Source organism: Drosophila subpulchrella, chromosome 2L (assembly GCF_014743375.2).
Source record: "Drosophila subpulchrella strain 33 F10 #4 breed RU33 chromosome 2L, RU_Dsub_v1.1 Primary Assembly, whole genome shotgun sequence".
NCBI classification, from domain to species: Eukaryota; Metazoa; Arthropoda; class Insecta; order Diptera; family Drosophilidae; genus Drosophila; species Drosophila subpulchrella.
Genome location: NC_050610.1, coordinates 18,970,538 through 18,993,741, shown reverse-complemented (window position 1 = coordinate 18,993,741; position 23,204 = coordinate 18,970,538). Strand labels below are relative to the sequence as shown.

General features: G+C 38.2%; 1 protein-coding gene across 2 annotated transcripts in view; it reads left to right on the top strand.

Annotated features, from left to right (window-relative positions):
* The window catches only part of LOC119546231, a 131,013-nt gene that overhangs the window by 49,551 nt on the left and 58,258 nt on the right, over positions 1 to 23,204 (top strand). For both annotated transcript variants that reach the window (XM_037852375.1, XM_037852376.1), the window contains exons 4-6: positions 15,785 to 15,865; positions 20,931 to 21,638; positions 22,266 to 22,639. In XM_037852375.1, the coding sequence (XP_037708303.1) occupies positions 21,359 to 21,638; positions 22,266 to 22,639 (654 nt within the window). In that variant the 5' untranslated portion in view covers positions 15,785 to 15,865; positions 20,931 to 21,358. The remainder of the gene's footprint in view (positions 1 to 15,784; positions 15,866 to 20,930; positions 21,639 to 22,265; positions 22,640 to 23,204) is intronic.

The following is a 23,204-nucleotide window of genomic DNA, read 5'->3' as shown; positions in this document are numbered from 1 at the left end:
AATCAACGGCAAGACCCGAAAAATTCGCAATCAAATGGCAACGCTAGACAGAGATGGCTAGCCTGGGTCAGAAAGAGAGCGCAGGCAATAAGCAATCTGGGAAATAATGCTCATAAACAACAAAGCAATGCAATTAGGCGATATATCCAGGACACGGCCATCCATGGAACGGAGCCCCCGAAATTATGCAACAATACTTGAATGCGTAACAACGGACTCGGGCTCTTTATCGCACCACGCCCACTGCTGCCGCCCCCTTTTTCTTTGCCAATTAAACGCATTTGGTAAAAAACAAATTTTCGAGCAGGATGGCAGAAGGCAGGAGGCAGGATGCTGGATCCTGGCTGCAGAGTGCACAATGCCATCGATGGGACACACCGATACACCGACAGACGGCAATAAGCGAAAAGCCCGAGAGCAGGTGCAACAACAGCTCGCTCGTTTGTTGCAAGTGCACTGGGAAAAAAAAAGCTTTTTTTAAATTCTCAAATAAATAAATATACTTGTTATAATATATCTCCAAATTTTTATAACAAACTCATTATCTTTGGACTACTATTAAATAGATCTTGTCAGTTTATATAAAATTCCCTTTGACTTGTTAACTGCCTGAATCACAACATACTTTTTTGGGTAGCAGTGTGCTAATCTTAAGAACAAAATTTCCACATTAAAAAAAGTTAACAAAAAACATCATACTTTTTTCCAGTATATTCCAGTGAAGTTATTTTATTAAAGATAAAAAACTTATATAAGTTAAAAAAATTAAATTGCTATGAATAATACTGTTTTTCATTATGCATAAAAAGTGCCCATTTTGTGTCGTGTGAAAAAATGCAATCCATTTATGATCGCTTCGCTTAGCAAAAAACTGTATTATAAAATGCTTAATTATACTGCCTCTTTTTTCTCTGTGCACTTTTGCTTTTTCCTGTCCCAACGACTGTTCAACGTTGAAACAAGTTTATCAACGTGTGAAAATTGCGAAGCGCAATATGCACAGACAACAACAATAATGAGAGGAGATGGTGACTGAGGAGCAGACAATGTGGGCGAGGGGTTGGAAAAGTGTGGGAGGGGTGGGTGAAAGGTGAGTGGGTGGGTGAAGGTGAGTGGGTGGGAAAAGCGAGAGACGAGAGGAAAATACGTCGCCATGCTGGCCACATATTCAAATGCAAATCACGCCATCAATATGCAGCACACACTGACATAGACACATATAGTATATATAGGAGACACCCACTATGCCACATCCGCCGCCCCCTTTTTCCCCACCCATGCACACCCAATTTTCGAACGCCCCCGCCTGTGTGCTCTCCAATATCGAACGTTGCATTTTGACAAAATTATCCCTGGACGGGGTTAAATTTTGTGGTCATGCGATGCCGGCACTGAAGTTCGACGGTTCCACTGATGATGATGAACTGGATGTCGATGACAAGGCAATCTTCTTTGTCCCAGCCTCCCTTTTGGCCCCTCGGAACCGCTGAAGTCACCGCTTACACGTGTCAGTTGCCAGGCGGCTTCAGGGGATCACTAAGTACTTATGCGATGCCACTAAAAACTTGTAGGTTTTTAATTATAATGGCAAATGGGAAAGAATTTTGAATGCCAATAGAGAGGTTTGGATGAGAAGTTTCAGGGGTTTATTGTAAAAAATTTATAAATAGGAAACAAATCGATATTCTAAATAAATTAAATATGACAACATACTGCAGTTGAGTGCCTTTACAATTTTATTGGTAATAACAAAGGAGTTAATGCAGCTCATACAATTTTACTTACTTATGCGATGCCACTAAAAACTTGTAGGTTTTTAATTATAATGGCAAATGGGAAAGAGTTTTGAATGCCAATAGAGAGGTTTGGTTGAGAAGTTTCAGGGATTTAAGATAACTAGGAAACAAAACGATATTCTAGATTAATAAAATATGAAAACATAGTAAAGTTGGGTGCCTTTACAATTTTATTGGTAATAACAAAGGAGTTAATGCAGCTCATACAATTTTAAATTGAATCATTTTTAATAAGTTTTCGAAAGTTTGTTTTTGCTACTTTTTTGACTTCTTTTTTGACAGCCACCCCTTGCAATTTAATCAAGCCGCCCTCGCTTAACCGCCTGCATTGGCCAGCTCAATTAAGTTAAAGCCCTGTGTTTGAGATGTCAGGGGCAAGTGTGGCATGCGCCGGGCGATGACGATGCCACTTTTGCCGGGCATCGATTTAAAAGTTTCGCATCTCCGGTCCGCCCTCGAATTCTGGGGGCGGCAAGGGGTGCAAAAAATAAGTCACTCACTTAAAAGTTGGGGCGCCTGCAACGCTGCAAAGTTTGCTCAGTGTCCATGTCCATGTCCGTGTCTGGAACCCATGTCCTTGCTACTCGCTGGTCAGTTAGTTTCAATTTTAGTTTTTCAGTTCGCAGTTTGCGTTTTACCCTTTTTTTGGCAGGGGGTCCTGGAATAACTGGACACTGATTACATGTGACAAGTTAATGAGTTTGCGGCCACACATGCCTTGTTGAGCAAATAAATTAATTAGCGCTCTAATTGAGTTTTTTTTTCCGAGGACCTCCGCTCCTCCTCTTTAAATAATGCGCATAAATCACATTTCAATTACGCTTTCTGGCCTGATGAAATCCAGCAGTCCGACTTGAGCATTTTAATTTATATGCGAAACAATTTCAATTTCCCCGCTGCCATTAATAAACATATAAATGCATGCAAGTTCTCAACTGGGTTCGTTGAACTGAGATTTAACAGTCGAGCAGTGCCAAAAAACGGAAAATTTATACTGAGCTCCCAGCCTTGGTTTTCTGTTGCCATTGCGCATCATTAAGCGATAATTATTTGGAGCACAGAACGAATTCGAGGGGAGAAATTATTGCATTTTTAACAAGAGGCCTGCCAGCAAATGATAAAGCGAGGGTAAGATTGCAGACTCGAAACTTAAATGGATAAAATATGGCCGGGAAGGCATTCGAAACATTTTGGCTGGTATACAATTTGATTTAAACTGCCTTCCTGTTGGTCCTTATAAAGGGGTTTTTAGTGCCAAAGGAGGCTAATGATTTTCTTTGATGTTTCCCCGTAGCTTATTTCAACAAAATACTCAGTTAGGAACTAAAAAAAAACCTATTCTTTTGGGTGCTTTAAAATTACTTTAAAGAAATATTTTCAATTTAAAATAAGTTTAATATTTCTGGTTAGGAAAATAGTCAATATTTTCTCTCTTGCCTAAATAGGAAGGCAAATAAAGTTTTCACCTTTTATTTTATTTTCCCTTTAACTACAATAAAGGCAAACTTTTGGCCGAAACCCCTTAGGATTCTCTATACTTCTTCTTCTTTTTGGGCTTTCCGCCTATTATGCAAAATTAATTTTCAGAAACCCGAATCCCTGGAAAAGTGGTCAGGCAAAGGGAAAAGCCTCTGACTAGGCCTAAGCTCTGCTCAGTGCACTAACAATTGACTTTTCTTTGAAAAGTCCAGAAAAACCGAGAGGCTATTTATTTGTCAATTCGGAAAAGGCAAGTCAGAAAGGCAACTAAGAAGCAAATAAATATCTTATACAAAATGAAATGAAAAGCTGGACCCAAAAGAGTAGCAACTGAAGCTGAATTCGAAAAAGAAGAGGCAACAAAATCCCATAAACACGACATGTCACAAAGGGAAAAAAAGCTGCCAAATGGTTTTTCCTAATTTAAAAAATATCAAGCCAGAAAAATCGGAAAAATAAAGCTGACAAAATATTGGACAGCGGCTGGGTCCCTAACATATTGAACAAATTTCCTGAACTGGATTTCCCCAATGACTTTGTTGTTCCATTTCGTTTCCTTCCATTTGCATTTCAAATTCCATTTGAATGACTCTCCCTTTGGCAGTTGGCAGTTAATGTTGGATTGACAAAAGGTCTGGCCAGCTTGACTAATCAGGATCTGCGACTTGTCCCTAATTAATTTGCTAATGCATATGCATGACCCGAACAATTGCTGCTGGGCCAATGGAAATTTGGTTAATTGAAGGAGAGCCACATTTGTATTTGGGCATAATAATTGAATTTATTTTTCTTTTGGGTCAAGCAAAACAGAAGCCAAACAGGGTATAAAAACGGACTGAAAAACAAATCAGGGGCGTAGATTCAAAGAAACGCAAAATAAAGCTCTATTGATTGATTCGAAGATTCCATCTCATTCTTAGAATTTAAGACCAAAATATAAAGAAAACTTTAAAGTAAATTATACATTTTAAAAGTATTTCTAAGAATTAAACTTTAAATATGAATCATTTTTTTCAGTGTCTTTTTTAACGCCCTTTTTCGCCATGCGGAAATATGCAAAACAACATTTTAAGGCTGGTAGTAAACACACATTGCTCTTCTCTTCACTTCGTCGCACTCATTTACATAATTATAAGATAAATAAAAATTTTCCGGCAATAACAACGAGCGAGGTTTTCCATCCTCGCCAGCTTTTGTTTCATTTTTGATTTCTCGCTGCCAGGGACGACATCTAACAATTTATGCAAAGTGCTAAGGGAGGAAGGGGCGGAAAAACAGGGAATATATGGGGGCGTGGCAGGCACATGGAAATCATAAACAAAAGTTTTGCCGAGTCTAAGCTAAAGTGTGTGACAAGCGGATGGCAGAAAGTGCCAAACAGGAAGCAAACACGGACAGTGGAAATTTCTCGGAAAATGTATCGTGAAATGGGGAATGAGCAGTTGCATTTTATTCCATTTGGCAGCTTAAGTGGCAATCGTGTCGAAATCCATCGCAGGCGGAATCTGCATTAACTTCTGACACTTTGATTGGTTTGGCCAGCCACGTCGGTTGTTCGTTTCTTTAATTGAAAACTGAAATCAGCAAATGACTGAACTTTCACACTGGCTCTCTGGGTTTGTTGCATAATTAAGTTTTTTAAAATTTGAATGGCGAACGTTAAATGTCTTTCCCTTGTTTCATTTACCTTATGAAATTTTAATTTGCAACTTATGAATATTTCATGCTCACAAAATGCTCTACACAATTTCCTTTTTTCGGTCAACTCAACTTTTTGGGGCTTCTCGAGGGTTTGTGCATGAGAGCAAGGAAACTTTATTTTCAAAATTTAGGTCAGCTGTCATTGTGCGAGAAACTGAGGTTTTCCACACTTAATTGAGCTAATTGGGGCTTGACAAGTTGGGGATTTTAAAATGTTAGTTATTGTGACAGAAAGAAAGGTTTTGGATTGGGTAACTTAAAGAGGTTAATTAGGAAATCATGTTTAAATGTTGAAATCATTGTAACCATTTTTCAACCTCTTAGAAGTCGTATAACAAGTAACATTTTACATATTATTATCGAAAAATCCATCTCCTGAAGGCTTGTAAATTCGTACAAAACCACAGTTTCTTTGAAAGTCTTAACCCTTTACCGCGCAGACCGCAACAGCGAGCTCTCTTTGTAGGGCGCAGCTCAAAAGGTAAATTCCCCAGAGCAACAAAGGATTTAAAATTCATTAATAAACACCTGCGAGTCCCTTGCCGCACCCAGAAATCATCAATACCGGGCTTTCTTACGCCTTAATTAAACAGTTGATACTGTTGCCTCAACCCATTTTAAGGATCCTTGATTGCGCGGACAAGAGGGCAAACAACTTAAGCTGATATGAAAATTATTTCGCTCTTGTGTCGACAATTAAATGCCACGCCCAGTGCATGTTGTGCCGCCCCAAAAAAGTACATAATTAAAAACAGAAATGAGGGGGGCGGGGCAGGTTGAAAAATCTGTGCATTTAATTGAAAGCCGCTGGAGAAGGACAGGCCGCAATAAGCTTGGTCCTTGGTCCTTGGCGCGGCGTCATCTCATAAATAAAATACCCCAAAGTGAGCCGCCAAAGAGTTTGTCTTAATGCCCCGCCATGGTTTACACGGACCTGACCCAACCTCCTTATCCCCCCAGCTCCTCCTGCCGCCCCTCATCTGTCAATCAGGCTTTTCATCAGCTGCTGTCGCAGTTTGGCTATCCGCAAAAAGTCCATGTTGCTGCTGCTGCTTTTGATTACAGGGAGTCGAGGCCATTTAGCAGACAGGCGAGCTTCTCCTTCCTGGGCCACAGAAACTCTGACATATTAATGAAGTTCGGGGCGAACAAGTTGGCGCAGCAACAAGCTTTTTAAATCAATTCGCAAAAACAATTAAAAACTTGACTTTCGCTGCCACGCCTTCTTCGTTTCACGCCGCCCCTTGTGGGTGAACTGCTGACATTGCGCATACGACATGTGGCCCAAGAGAAGGAGCAAAAGGAACATGCTTAAAGTTTCTCTGCTTACTCGACAGCATTGTCATGGACACTCGAAAAAACCAAAGTCTTTAATAAATAAGAAAAAAGTTGATTTTAATACAGTGTTTTGATTAACTCTCTAAAATTTGCATTTAAGTAGATGTTTTTAACAATGAAATACTCAAAAAAAAGACTTCTTCTTTAAAAATTATTTCTTTATTTCACTTTTACATTGATATAACAAATTTAAATTGAGTATATTTTAGGTAAAAATGAAAATGGGTTTGAATATACATTTTTCTCAGTTTAGTCAGTCACACACATAAAATCATTCGACGCCAAGAAAAATGTAAATGGTTGTGGAAGAGGGGGGAACAGGGGGGTAGAGAACTCTTCTAACAGCAAATACAATTCAACAAAAAAAGTTTCCTCGCTCTTTGCATAATTAATGTTTTAATGTCAATCATACGCACTGTGCGCCATGAAATATATGCAAACTGATTTTCGCGTTTTCCAATTTACCCCAGCTTTTGTCTGTCGTCCAAAGTTTTTGCTGGTAATTAAATTTGTAAAATTTCCATTTACAATGCTAAATGTCTGAGGAACTCCTGTGCATAAATTGTAAGTAACACAAAACCTTAAAACCCAATGCCTGATATATTTTTAAGAGGGTAAATAAAACTGAAAAGCGAAAGCACTCAGCGGCAGAATCCTTTAGACACCTGCTGCCATAGAAAGGAAAATTGATTACACATGACACGCCCACACTAATGTGCAAAAAGCAAACGATAGTGAGATGAAAAATCACAACAAATATTCGACAACAAACAAAACACTGACAATGGCAAATAGTAATGGCATTGCCTTTGGCAACAACTATGGCCCAATAACAACAGCAAACACCATGGGAAAAGGATCTCAGATCCTGCGGCGAACAATGTGACAAACGATGTGTGAAGGAGTCGCTGCTGCTGCTCAGAAATCCTGAAGCGTTAAGATGGGGTACCAAAAAAATGTAACCACACAATTGTCACGGGGTTCATGGGTTAAGGGTGGGAGCTGCAGGGCGGGCATTACGTATACGCAGCGCTGAATTCGGTCATTTTTCATGGCTGGCAAGGGCGTGGAATGAGCTGAAGACGATGACTACAAATCGTGACAAATTCTTGATGCGGGTTAAGTTACACATTTTTTTTGCTGCCTCAACTTTTGGTGATTTCTTGTTTTTTTGCTGCGCCAACTTTTTGGCTTAGGAATACATTCTAAAATATTTCTGACGTCTGGCGGACATGAGGGGATTGCCTAGGCTGAAATCCCTTAGCCGTTTCTCAATTTTGGGCACCATAAAATCGAGAAGAAGACCAAGTCGACAATAAAATAAAAGGCGGCTCCCGGGTAAAATGAATTTTTAAATATTTTACGGATGAATTCGCCGCGTTTCCGCTGTCAACGCTGATGGGTTTTTGCCCTATATACACGATTTTGCATTTAAATTTTCGGTCATAAATTACACTGGCCAAATAGGGCGGTTAGAGTGGGTTTTTTTTTCGTTTTCTGCCGCCTGCTTTACTGTGGCACCACCACCTGACCATTACGCAAAAGCATATTCAATGACAGCATTTTTAATGCAATTTATGGTCGTTAAGGCGACAAAATATAATAAAAATGAATAATATGCCAACTGCTGTGCGGGTGATGCAACACGTGACAGGGTCCTGCCACAGGACACAGAGTTCTGAGTGCGACGTACAGGACCCACACATTACCGCCGCCACCACACCCACAAAATTTATGGGCGCCGTAAATAAATCGACGCGCCAAATGTGCGAAACAATACATAACTCAAAACGAACGTGAAATGAAACGAGGACAGCTCGAGAATACATAGCGAAAATATTAAAATATTTATGGAATGCAGAAGCAACCTGAAAAATGCAAAAAGAAAATGTATTTAAAAAAATTATCTGATTTGCAAAATAAAACAATCAATGTAAAATGCATTTCTTTCAACGATTTTAATGACACTAAAGTTCAAAAGACTCTATTAAAAGCAAATCCGTATATCTAAAAAGGGCCTGACAAGAAAGTCAATCAATAATGCATTTCATTTTTTCCAACAAGTAAGATGAAGCCAAAAAGTATACAAATTTCATGAAGCCATTTCATATAAGCATGCATGTAACTCAGGTAGAGGGAATAAATAATAACAAGTTGACAGGTTTGAAGCGGTAAAAAAGCTTTCAGATAAATTCAATTCAATTTATTATAACTTGAAAAGAATTTCAGGCGATGATCTTCAACACGAATTGTAATACTCCCGACAACTAAAAAGGCTCCTTTCATAAATCATTTAATAATGAAAATACTTGTTATACTCATTTAGATGAATAATGCTAATTAAATTTGACCTTACTTCCTCGTAATAATAAGTAATATAACAAGTTTTTAATTCTAAGGGATTCAACACTGAGGGTTTATTATTGATTAATTTTTTACTTCCAATAAACCTTTATCTAAACTTTTCTGGCATAAAATTCCCATCCGGTTAAAGAGAGGGACCACCTGACCTTTCTCCCGATTATTATCCTTCATACACCTGAGCATGTATAAACATTTATATCAATATACACGAAAAAACATTATGACCAGAGGGAAGGGCTCATAAAAAATTCAAAACGGCTTAAGTAGCTTCAAAGTAGCGCCAGAACCAGAAACAACAAAACAACACGCCTCGAAAGTGAAAAGTACACAAAACAGGTCGGAGAGTCCTGGTATGGGGGTTCCTAACTGGAGTAGGGCTGCAGCTTGTTCTGCACTGACCCGGAACAGAAGCCAGACCCCCAAAAAAAAACGACCCAACTCGACACGCATGTTTATGTGCTTTTTACAGCTGCTCTTGGCTTATCTTTGGCCCAAAGTTTCTCCATGTGAGCGTGTGCTTGCTGGGAAATGATTTTAAAAATAACTTTTGCGGTCATTTCACTAAATGTTCAGGGGCAGGGGTCCATTCGGGTGGGGCTGTGGGGATAAGGGTTAAAAATATCAGGGAGATGAAGCTGAATCCTGCGTGTTGCGGGTGGCTATAAGGACGCATCAGCTTCAACCTTTTTTTTGTTTTACGCGTCTGGCAACTTATTAATAGGTTTTTAAAAGTGGTACTTATTAAGGGTGAGAAAAATAAATCTTTTTCCAATTTAAATTTAATTGAAAACTGTGGAAGATAACTAAAATAAAGACTAAAATTGTAAACCGGTAGAACATCAATTTCTTACAGCAATTTAAATGTATTAAAGAATTTTAAAGAGAGTCAAAAAAATATTTCTATATATTATATATTTTTTAATAAAATGTTTTAAAAATATTTTACAGTTTTCATATTTCCACATTTGAGAAATAAGTTTAGAATAACAATCTACAGTACGCATCTCGTAATTCTAAACAAGCACTGCTCCTTGTGTTTTTCCACGGACTAATAAAATGTGTGGGAGACGCTAAGAAATTGGTAAAAAGTTTTGCGTGTTGGCTGGTTTCCATTTCCAACTGCCAAAAAGATAAAAACGCACTTTCCAGGTAACAGTCGGGAAAATGTGGATGGCGATGGGGGATGTGAAAAAGGTGCGCTGGGAAAACTGAAGGAAAACACATGCAATGTTTTTGCTTTCCTTACTTCTGTGTGCGCGTTTTTTTTATTATGGTTGAACTTTAACACGGCTACAATATAAATTAAAATGGCAGGCACTCTACGGGAAACGAGGGCTTTGGGGCATGGCCAATGAAGTTTATGTGCCGCGCACTTTACGCGGAATCACCCAGCACTCCTCCACTCTCCTCGCATCGCCCCATTGCATTTTCCCTTTGGCAGCTGCCATATGAAATTATGTATCTTACATACACATGCGGCTTACAAATTAGTAACAAGTGATTTTTCTCTATTTATAAAAACTTGTTGCCCTCAATTAAAAATAAAACGATTTATTAAAAACTATATATTCTATTTGCCTTTCTATAAATACCTAGTGATACACTAGGGCTAGTAAATTAAATAAAGAAAAATAAGTAAACAAAATATTATTGCTTTTTTTTAAGAAACGACACTGTCACAAAAATAAGTTTATATTCTGTTTCAATTCTACTATTTTGGCCTCTGTTGTACATAAGAAAATATACACATGTGAAAATGTACATCAGAGCCTACAAAAAGTGAGACAGAGAGAAGAACAGCGCGACAGAAAGAGATAGCCGAGTGGCAGGATGCTGAAACAGATTCGACTCTTAATAATTTCCGCACTCGAGTTGATCGAAATCATAAAATTTTATGAGCCTGCCAAGAGCCGAGTAAGTGGAGCCTGTATCTCTCCCTTTTTCTGCCCGCCACTCTACATCTCCATCCGCTTTTCCAGCCTGTGTATTGGCAAAATGGCTGCCACACTCAGTCACTCAGGAAAAGTCGGGAAAAAGGCCAACAATGCGACAGATAGACAGCCAGACATGAAAAACCGAAGGGCGGGCAACCAAAGGCGGCTGTCAGGGAACCTTTTTTAAAGCCTACGGCTAAATGAGTGTTAAAGTTATACTCGATTTTTTCACCACATGCCTGGGACGAACGAATATGATAGATGGTTATAAAAAGTCCGAGGGGAACAGAAAAAAAATTGCACAAGGGGGAAATAAAAAATGGTTCTGTCTGAAGAAGATCTTTTGATTTTGGTTGTAATGTCATTTTGCTTAAGGAAAAGCTATTTCAAGCTATTTCACCGATAAGTAGGCAAGCAATAAAGGCAGAAATCTAAAAATATACTTATAAAATGGATAAAGGTAACAAAAAACGATATGGTTAAAAATATATAATAAATATAACATTCTATTTTTATGATTTTAAAATATAACAAACATCTTTCTGAATGAAAAAAAAAACTTTTGGGTCAAGTCAAGAAAACTTTGACAATATAAGTCATGCGCATTTCCTTTTTTGCCACCTTTTTCCAGCAACAATCCCAGCTAAATCCCGCCCAGATTTTCTTAGATTTGATTTTCGTTTACCATAAAAGTCAAGCGCTGAACGTTGCTGTTTTTCTTGAGTCCCAAAAATTCTGACATCCTCTGGCTTTCAGTTTTCATCGTGCTCGCATTATGAGCAGCTTCTACCTCCTCTTTTTCCGCTGGCTACAATTTGCCATTACGTCGATTTATGCGCTGCTGGGACTGGAGAATGCTTTTTCCCACTGCCCCTGCTAAATAATGCACTTGGGAAATTAATTTTCCAACTCTGGCTCAGCATTGCGAGCGCAGAACGTCTTCGGCTGCATTAAGTCATAATTTTCGTGGGAGGAAATTATGGGGAGAATTGATTGAAGTTTTTCCAGTCAGAACACATTAATACGATTGTGCAATACAAGCTGCTCAATTAGCGAGGGGCCTTTGAAGAACCGGGATTCCCAGAGAATATCTACCCTCCAGCTCTCTAGTAATTATGTTGTTTGTGCATTGCTCTCGATAGCTTCTTGAGCAAGGCCGAAAGGCTACAAGTTTCTGCCATTTCCCTACGTGTTTTCCACGTTTCCCAAGGCTGTCTGATGGTTGGGAGGACCTGGAGGGTGAAATAACGGGAAAGGAGCCCATGTTAACCATCCAAATGAGAGCAGAAAGGCAGCCATGGAGAACCTCCACAATAAACAACAACCGAGGCAGCGACAGTAAAGCAAACATAAAAGTGACGCGGGGGTAAAAACAGAAAAGCTCTATGGACTATTAAGTACCCCATAAAAATATGAGTTATTGGTAACCAAATCAATTTAATTTTTGTAAAACTAGTTTTAGTAAGGAGGAAAATTTGTATATTATACAATATATCCTATAATTCATAGTTATGTTTGCTGCTTAAGCTCTAGCAACTCCAATGTACTTCCTAAGTTCACCATCACTGAGTATTGGCGGTATAAAAACAAAAGCCAAGGCCGAAGCTGTTATGTTTATTATGCCAGGCATGTGAGTTAATTCTTTGAACTGTTGAGGTTGTTGTTGTTACTTAACGTTGGTAGTAGAACATCCCTTTTCCCCTATTTCCCCTCCTTGCCTGATCATTATTTTTATTTCAGTCGCGTGCATGTAACACAAAAATGTTTGATAAAGATGTTAGTTGATACCACAAGCACACACCCTCGAACAGATAAGGTGCCTGCACGAAAACACAGGGAAAACTAAAGGAAAAGCGGAGAAAACTTGGGCCAAAAGTGTTGCATACTCAGAGGACAATAATCGAAAGAATGAAATAATCGAATGAATAAAGTGAAAAATAAGTAGTCGCAGCCAACTGGCAACTAAAACTAGTTACTTAACTATGGGGAACTACATAAATAGTAATTAAGTTTACAGACAAAGGAGGAAGTTCAGCATAAGATGAGCAAATTTAAATATGAAAGAGAAAACAGACTCCTGTAGAAGACAACGGTGTAAAATTAATATCAGAAGTAAAATTATTAGTTCTTGATATTAATATAAACTTGTAATTATATTTTTATGAAAAAACAAGTATTATTTATATAGAATTTTTTACTTTTTCAAAAAAGAGGTATTCGGGTTAAAGCTTTAAGAAGACCATTGTATAATCAATTCCCCCTGAACCACCGATGGCATGCCGCATTCCACTTAGTTATGCCCAAAACCTAATTACAGCTACGGTCATAAGACATTACTTCTCATCCACGGAGATTTCCGTTCAAGGAGCTCCAACCCTTAAGGTGGAGTCGTCTCGCTAACGACTGCATCATTAACCGAAGTAGGATTTCTCCAGGCAACCAACCAATACAACCGCCCAAGCCCCCCACAACCTTATTATCCGAAAAACCAAGTAGAATTATCGACAGCGAACTCCTTTTTGGATACAGAACCAAAAATTCAACCTAACTGATACATTTAATTTTATTTATAACGCACGCACGGCCAACGAACAAGAAGTCCTGAGTGTTGTATAAGCATAAATATTAATGCACTCACTAAGGTTCGTGGATAAGGATAAGGATGTCGTGAGCAGTGTTCGGGATACCTGAAAGCAAACTTATTGGCTTATTAAAGTCTAATGCTACACGGGTCTGAGTGTGTTTGTGATAATGGAGCCAAACAACACCTCCGACAGGATATCAACCATTTAGGCCAGCTACACAGCACAATCATTTTATCAATAGTATTATTTTTGAATCGAAATTAAAGCGACAAATAAATAAATAAATAAATTTATACATCAGTCAGTCCTAAAATATAACATTTTGAATTCGGTTTTTATTTATTAAAAGCCAAATCATTTTTTTTCTGTGCACCCCTTTACCCCTCTAATTGTTTCACCTAGCCATTGAAGTCGAGTTCAACGCTGAATATTAATGCCAGAATTTTCTGCTGCCCGCCGCTATTTAATATCAATGCGGATTCCCCACCGGCAGCCTTATAAATATCCCAAAAAAAGTGAGAAAAGGAAAACTTTGCCCCGACAAAGTTAAGCTCATGAAATGGTCAAAACTGTTTAAGCCTTGGCCAATATTGGGCATTAAGTAGGCTTTGATGAACCATACCCATGAATAAGAAAGAAGCTGTCCAAGTTGCTAGCCCTCTCGATTTTATGACGTTCAAAAAATCAAGTCAATAAAGTTTCAAGGATGGTTCACATGCCCCTGCTCTTCGAGAAAAACTTTTCTACTCAATTTTGCTCCGCCACATTTTTTGTTCCTCTGGTTTTTGGCATTTTTAAAATATTTATGTTATTACGATGTGCTTAAGTTTATGAATTTGCCAAAGTATTTAGTCAATAGCTTAGCCTGGCAAAACAACAAGAACTTTTCGATCCTGCATATTTTATTATACCTTCCATCGAAGTAAGTGGGTAATATTTATGGGAGTAGGGTCTCGAATTTATGTCCAAAGTTTTGGCTGCTTAATGTGCGGACAGTTGAACAAAAGGCTGAACCACATTATGAAATCTTAATAGATGGCCGGTAGAGGAAAACTAGTTTAGCTTTCGATGATAGATGCTGAGATAAATGCCTTTCCATTCCGCCTCTGCATTACAATTTAATTAGGTTTCAGTATAATAAACCTAGGAAATATGTATTTTCAACTCTTAATCGGTTAATATATTACCATAAATTAATATTTGAATTAACTAAAGAACAAAAAAGACTCACAAATTAAACGAAATTAATTTGACTGCATTATTTCATCAAAGGAACTTTAACATTTAACGTTATACCTTTAATGCATGTTATCGAGTTAAAGTCAAATGTCGCTTTGTTATACCGAATATCAAGAGCAATTAAATTGCAGGAGAAGCCATTAGCCTTTGACATTAACAAATAATATTAATCAGAGCGTACAGAAAATCGAATAATTAAATTTCAATATCAAATTTCAAGAGATGCCAATATTGCATGTAAAACAAACAAATGAATCCAATTCAAATCGTCCAAGAAACTTGAGGATGAGATTGAAATTACATTAATTTAATGAACATTTTAATGCTGACACTAACAAACAAATGCGATTGGGAATCGGCCGACTGTAGTTTTCCCCTCCAGCGATTTTCTCCGTGAGCTTTTGGAATTGAAATAATTTAGGGAGGTATATGCTGAGTGCAGCCCTGCTGCATCTGACCATTGTTTTCAAGGCCCCAAACGACCCGGCCCGAAACTCGAGCAGCGGCAATTTCCGCTCCAAATGCTCCACTCGGCAGGGGAAATTATTAAAAGCGAAACCGGGCGCGCTATTATTTTTTGACACTGATAAATTTACGAAGCTGGGCGGAAAATGTGGAGCAGCGAAGACCTTGTAGCACTAACCTCCTCTAGAAAAAGCGAGGGCTCCATGGCAAACGGGGAAGTAATATAAATCGGTCCCCGGGGATAAATAACTCTATATTAGTTATGACAGTGTGTGTTTGGCAACTGCATTCGGGTTGTTTTCTCCCATGTCTGGGTATATGCTTGTGGCTTTTTTAATTGTTAACCAGCATTTCTTTATGGCCAACATAATTATGCAAATTAATTTCATGCAAATATGCAACGCCACAGCCAAAAGCAACTTTTGACAAAGCACAAACAAAAATTTTTAGATTAAGTTTCACACAGAGTTGGTCCGCTATCTAACCAAATTAGTTATTGTTTTATGACTGGAAGCAGTAGGTAAATAAAAATATTGTGTATAGTGCAAATTTAAATGGAGATCTGTATGTGTCAACAGATAATAATTGCGAAACTTTAATTTGATAAGGAAAATTTTAGGTATTAATAATTTGATATAAACTAAATACTCTATAACGAAAATACTAAAAAAAGAAATAAATTCAACTAGAGCTTATTATTAATAATGCTTGACGCATATCTAACAATGATTTATTTACTTGGTTTACCTAATCATTTTTCAAAATGTATAGGCACAACCAATATTAAAATAAATAAAATGAATACTTTTTACTACTTCTTCTTAAATTATAGAATATAATAGAACCAAAAAAAATTAAACAAAAATACTTTCTTTCATTTCAGACTCGCAATCCCTCGAAGTCAAACCCAACTAATTTTGCACTCCTTGTCGGCCAAGACAAAGGACAAAAACCCGATTTCGAGGTACGTAAATAAGTCAGAGTGCACTCAAACAATGCATTTGGTCATAAATAAAAATAATAACAAAGACCCACAGACCTCTCTAAGCTCCAGCCACAAAATATGCCAAAGACAAAGCGGGAAGTGCTAAACTTTTCGTGCTGACTGTCACAAGTAGAGGGCAAAAGGAGGGACAGCGAGTTTTGGCGTTTTTAGTTGGTAAAAAATTCAAAACTCTGGCCAAGACTGCTTCGCCCCACCCATTTATAGCTAAAGGGAAAATGGGCGTATACCCATGTTAAATTCTTCGAGAAAATGTCGCGCATTGTTTGACTGGAACTATGCTGTAAGTTATTTCTTTATTTTAAGTCACGCTCGACATTAAGCAAGACTTTTTATTTTGCATCCTCTGAAGTCACACATATACGCACATTTTCCAAGCGCGACTTTTTTGGAAATTTTTAGGAGAAGCAGGAAACCCTTTCTTTGCGACATGCTTAAGCTCAAGCTTTATGAGGCCACTAAAAAGGGGAAGTGAAAGCACAGGAAGGGGTGCAGTCATATATTAGCGAAGTGTGTGTGTGAATTTTTGAGGGCACTGAAAAAAAATTTGAAAATGTATTTATTTTAGGAATTATAAGGTATTTTTTATTTGTAGTACCAAATACTTAGCTAAATATTTAACTTTTAACGTACAATATTTCTTAAATTCTTAAGAAAAATAGAAAATGAAGCTAAAACCTTTTGTAGCATTTGTGTGCTTATCTATTTTTCCCATTGCTATAAATCACTTATGCCCAGCTCAATATATAATTACTTGTACTAAGAGCATTTAAAGAAATAAAAATTTTGTTGATAAGATATCTAAAAAATATATTTGAATTTTTAAAAATGATTTAAGGTTCTCATACATCTTTTCTCTTTGTGGATCTGAGAATGTTTGTATTGGCGCGTTTGCTGGTGTTAAGTCAGCTAAAAGCCTTTGGTCCAACCACTTGAATTTTCGGGTGCAGCGTAACTTTTTAGAAACGGATGCAAGCTGAATTACACGAGATAGAAACGAGGGGAGTTCGGAGCTCGGAGGGCGGACTTCACAAAGCCAGATGACTATTTGTGGGGTGGCGAGAATTCCCGGGGTTTTCGGGGGTCAGTGAGCCCGAAAAAGTTTTATGCGAGCGCCAAAAGTGCAGTCAACGCACTTAGGACCAAAGTCTAAAAATATGAGTTGCGAATGGGATTGCTAAATGTGCAGAAAGTGGACCAGAGGGGTGCTACAAACGGGCATCCAAAGCTGGAACTGCGAAAGTTTTCGTTTAAATAAATGTGGCAGCTTAGCCGAAGGCAGCTGGCTGTGGAAATAAATTCCGTAATGAGGCGAAAAGCGGCTGGGAGTTTGTTGAAATTGATTAGAGGCCAACCAGAAATCGTCGTTGAAAATAAAAAGAAATCATTTTATATATTTACCATAGACAAACAAAATGTAGTGTCTGTACTATAAATAAGAACTTTGAAGCTTTATTTTCCCTGTTTTAAATAAAAGTTTAATTCAAACAACTGTTTTACTTCAAAGCATCATAATTTGACATAATTTCACACCTCAGTTCGTGTCAAATATATTATCAGTTTTTTAGTTAATTGTAACATAAATCTTTTTCAAAGCAATCAATAATTTTAATTGATTTTACTGTTAGATACTAACGCCTAAATACACAATTAACAAGAATGCAATTATAATTGACACACATTTTAATTGCTGAAATGTACTTAAATTGATTTAATTGGAGTTCTTACATTAAAGCCACACAATATCAGGCACTAACATAATAAATTCCATTTTAGGACCGAACTGAAAACATTTGATTCTGTTGTTACAATGTTTATGCTTTTTTGCTGCCATATTGTTGCAATATTTGGTTAACTTTACAGCCTTTGAACAGTACTTTCGTTTGTTTAACACATTTTCTAGTGTTTGCCTCTCGTTCTAACACTCTTCTGTCTGTCTCTTTCCAAGTACATTTTGCTGTTTTCTCTGGTAAAATGATTTATTGCGTAAATTTCATTAATTTGCTGCGCTGTCATAAAAACGACAGCAACGCTGAAAACGGAAAAAAAGTTGAATAAAATAAATTTGATTTGCCCCTGTATGCATAAGCTTATGAGTGTGTGTGTGTGCGAGTTGTACGTGTGCGTGTTAAACAAATTTTTATGGCCCACCTACGATGCACACACTCCAAATGGTATTTATGGCCCGCCGCCAGAGAACTCATTACACGATCCTCTTCGCCCCGAATTGGAATTTTAAAATACTTGTATATTTTACGCTTTTTTTTACATTTTTATTTGCAATGTCAAGAGCACATGTTCGGGATTTCTGGTTAAGACTACGTGTCAAAAATTAAAAATGACACCCACTCGTTTCTAGCCAGTTTATCAAGTGATATGCTGCTTATTTCTGGCCTGTTGTTCCTGCTCCTGACTCCTCATGCATATAAATCCGTCCCTAATAGATCGTGTCTAATTTATGAGCTACGCGAGCATTACAACAAACGTATTACATCACACTCGTTTCCATCCACATTCGTGATTACGTGGGCGTTCTGGGAATTTAGGCTTTCTTTTTTGGTATACTCTTTCAGAGGGTTCTCAGTTAAGTTCTAAAATTATTTACATTGTTTTTATGTATTTATTATCATTTATTATTTTTATATTATTTTTCAAAAGAGATTACCTAGAGCTAAAATCATATTGGAGTTATATTACTTTAATTTCATAAAATATTGGTACAGTACCTTTTATAAAAGTTTGTAATAGTTCGTAGAAATTATCGTTAGGGTCATATATTTTTCTGAAGTAAAATAATAGTTGCAGGGTATATCAAATTCGGCAGTCCTAAATTAACTCCCCTTTTTCTTTTTTTTGTAGCATTCTTCTAATTTACGCTTTGCGTGCTCTCGGCCAAAAACTCTTGGCCCGGCTCGAGCATTTTCCATTAAGTCTGCAGCTGCTTTACTCATAATTCATGCCACCCACACACTTACACACACTCACACCCCGCACCCACACACCCAAGAACAGAGACAGTCACAGATTGGGGCATGTTAATTTGTAGGCCAGTGCAGGCGGAAGTCCTTTTTGAGGTCTTTAAACGCAAATGGCAGGCCGAAGCTTTTACTGCCTGCCATGAACCCATGTATCACTTGTGCTGCTGTCTCCCTCTCCTTTCTTCCCTCTCCCTCACACCTCCACTGCGTGTTGCTCTAAATTAGATTTTCATTTGAGTTTGGCGTTGTCCTTTCGGGACTCTCCCCTATTCGTATTTGTATGCTAGTTATCGGACAAAGGACCTCGCACTTTACGACCCAGTTGTAAAACCCTTTTAGAGATATATGTATAGCGCAGCAGCGAACGACCAAATCAATGCCAAAATTAATTAATCCAGCCAAGTTGAAGGTGCCATAAACAAAGTTATAAAATGTATGATGTGTGAAGGGGAAAAACTAAAATTGAGCTATGTGGAAATTCAAGTCCATCACTATGAAATATTTTTCTGTAAGCAAGTACAAGCCATAAAAAAAAAATTTTCTTAGTTTCAAATTAACTTAAAAACTTATAAAAGAAACCCAAATAAGACCCGCATAACGCCCAACTATCTGAAACATTTAACCGTTCTGAAGCTGCAAAACAATGTGAAACAATTAACTCATTACAGGCGCTCATTAAGTGCCACAAGTTGATTAAAGCCTTCAAAACTTTTGCCGAAAAGAATGTTTGGGATGGGAACCCTGCTCCCAAGCAAAAGTCGCCAACAATTTGCTCCCTGGCGGGACTTGTGACAAGTGAAGTGCCTCTCGAAATATGCCCAAGATAAAAATGTTTGCTGGTGTTGGGTGTTTGGTTGTTGCTTGTTTGGTTGTTCGGTTGTTCAGTGGTGGCTGTTGCCTGTCGACAAAACTTGGCGATGGCAAACTTCTTAAAAATACTTAAGAAGCGATAAATATCGCAAATATATACAAACACACACATACGCACATGAAGGGCGGCCCTTGTGACTCTTGAAAGTTAGCTCAAGTTGCCTATTTGTTTCTCTTCATATTTATGCCTCGCTTTTCGGTCACCCCAATTTATTTATAAGATATATATATAGATATACCACCACCGAAATCGGTGAAACTTCAGCAGCGAAGCCACTTGTTGTTGCCGTTTTGTTTGGCCTGTTCTCATTATCTTTTAACGTTATTATTACGTTGCATACTTTCTGGGGAGCTTAGCTGTCATGCCATCCCATTATTTTGTTGCCTCTCGAAGAAATTCCCTGCGCCTTTCCCGCCTGTTTGCTTGATTATTATATTTGTTTTGGCTTTTGTTTTCGTTCTGCCTGCTTTGCTTATTAAAAAGTTGCCATCGATTATGCGAAAAGTTTGACATCAAAATATTAAAAACTGGGGTTGGGAAATGCTGTTGCCTAGCATAAGGCGTTCCAATTTGGCCTGAAATTACTTGAAGGGCGCTGAAAAGAACTTCAATCGAATGAGAGATCAGAAACAAAAAACTTTTACAGCACACGCCTGAAGAGTCAATATGCCAAAGGTTGGCTAATTGGGAAAAGGTGTGCTATTCCAGTGTTAATTTGACTGCAGAGGCATTAAAGAATTTTTATTTTTAATATAATTAATTGCTTTTTATATTCGTGTTTTAAATAAAAACGATTTAATAATTGTAAGGGTATATTTAATTTATTTGATTTAAGTTGTTATTTAATTTTGTATTTAATTTGTTATTGGAAAGGAACAATATTATAAAAGTATTATTATTATTATTTAATTAATTTGTATTTATGCCACATTTTTATAAAAAGCCAACCGGATTGATGCCCAAAAATTGTTTTCAAGAGTTTTCCGCTCAGCCGGCTTGGGCAAATTCCTTGGTAAATAAGTAAATAACTCCCTTTATAAATTATTTGTACATATTTACAAGCACACACTCCTGCTGATACTCTGGCAAACAATGAAATCAATTTAGAATAGACTTTTCAGCACACATATCGCCTAAGCCTAATCTCATCTCTCACTTTTTGGCTGTCTCTTTGCAGTTATTATAGACAAACAACCGGCGGCGAATAAGCCAAGTCTATTAACAGGGCAAACAAAGTAAGCTGACTCTTCAGAAAGGAACCAGAGAAAGGCACAAGAATGTGAGCAGTGTGCAAAAAAAGAAAGATATTCGGAAAAGCTGGCAATGAGAGGGCCAAGACGACAGGGGGCTCGGGCCAGAATCGAAACAGTTAGCTGGCAAATCGGATTGCGAGTCAGCCGTATTGACACAAGGAAATCGTTAGCCGGCTTAGCCAGCAAGAGGCCAAATTTAAAATTAAAAATATAGCAAGCCAGTTCGAGGAATCAAAGTGATATGCTAATGCCCGAGTCGCGGCAGAGTGTGGCATGAATATTTCATGAGCAGAGCGATGACAATAAGCCGGCTCCGGGAATAAACGAAGAGCAGTAGAGTGAAACCAGGACGATGACGGAGCTAAGACGAGCTAATGGCCTGCACAAGCAGCACTCCTTGAGGGATCGACAGGTGCACCCCATGCTGCATTCTCTGGCGGATCACGGCTGCAACCTGAGCAGCGGTGGCAACAGTGCGGCCAGCACCACCAGCAGCAGCACGGCCACGGCAACCACGGCACTGGGTGGTGCCCCAAATGGTGGTGCCGCCATCACCACTCAGCGGAGCGTCGAGTTCGACGAACACGACATCTTCTACGTCTCGCCGTCAAAGCGAAAAGGAGCCACATCAGGTGGGTTGCACACCAATTAATTAATTACCAAGGCCTCATCAATGCCAATCAGAGCTTTAGGTAGCTTCGGTCATACTATATTGTTAAGAGCTTGAGTTGTTTAATGAGCCAACTATTTGAAATATAATATGGCCTTAATGAGCTAACGCTTTGATTGACATGCTGATCAGAACACTGATTGATCGGCACATAATAAGCTATATCAGAGAAACTAGTAAATTTTGGAAGGAAGGTAAAAGGATACTTTTTAAGCCATTTGTGATTACAAAATAATGAAACGTAACAGCACTTTTTAATAAAATGGTTTTTCAAATTTTGCTTTATTTGTGCAATTGCTGTCTGTAAAGCAAACGTTGTGTTCTTTTTATTTTTAAAGAATAATATGTTTATTAAAAATGTTAATGAACTTAAATATATGTTGTAGCTTTAAAGGAACCATTGCACAGAAATCATTTAAGAAACAATTTAAGAGTTGAAAGATTTGGTATTTAAATAATAACTTTATATTATATGATGCTATAAATATTTACTCAAAGTAATACAATATTTCTTTGACTTAACTTTGGTCTGAGATATTTTGAGTGCAAATCAGTGTAATAACAATAATATTTTATATCTACCTGATAGGTTCTGCCGGCAATGTGGTGACCTTCTCGAATTTTGTGAGTGAGCAGCGGCTCACGCCCTCCTCGTCGAATCGCGGATCCCTGAAGCGGAGCAAGGGGCGCTCCAATCAGTCCCTGTGCAGCTGCGATGCCGGCGACGAGGCCCAGCTGGATTTGCAACCGAATGCGGCAAGGCCGCTTTTCGAGTACAGTCTGGAACGAAAGCGTAAGACGCACACCTACTCCTGCGAGCAGAACGCACAGATACTCATGAGACTGGAGCGCGAGCGTAATCGTAAATTATCGCTGACTGGCATGGAAACCGGATTGGGAATCGGACTGGGATTGGGAATGGGCGGAGCAGGTGGTGCGCCAGGACCGGCTGGAGACCCCCAGGTGAGTGAAATCCCGCCCCACTTTGTGTAATTGTAATTGTAATCATGAGCAGCCAGCGGCACGTACCTCCACCTGATATTCCATCCGAATTTTGGGTTGCCCCTGCAACAGGCAAAAGCGATAAGCAAACAGAGCGTGGCACGTAGAAGGTAGATGTTGTAGTCTAAGAACCAACTGACTGACACCTGCCACACCCACGGACTACTGGGGTTCGGGTTCAGCCTCCAAGCTGATTCCTAATTCCAAGGGGACTGGTGACGGGTTGGGTAGATTACGGCACATATGAATTTTGACAGTTGTGGCAAATGTTGCTTGGAAGTACTTCAAATCGATAAAATATTTAGCAGGTTGCAAAGTGGATTTCAAAAATTACTTCAAAAGTCAACAAATTCATATTATAGCAATGTCGCTTGTCAGATTTGTGAACATAATTTGCATTATAGTTGCGTTAGGATAAATAAATATTAAATATTTATTTTGAGTTAAGAGTATGGCTTGAATTTATTTAATAAGGGTAATCGAACTACTATCTTAATCAAGTAGGTAGAGGTTTTTACTGTCGAGT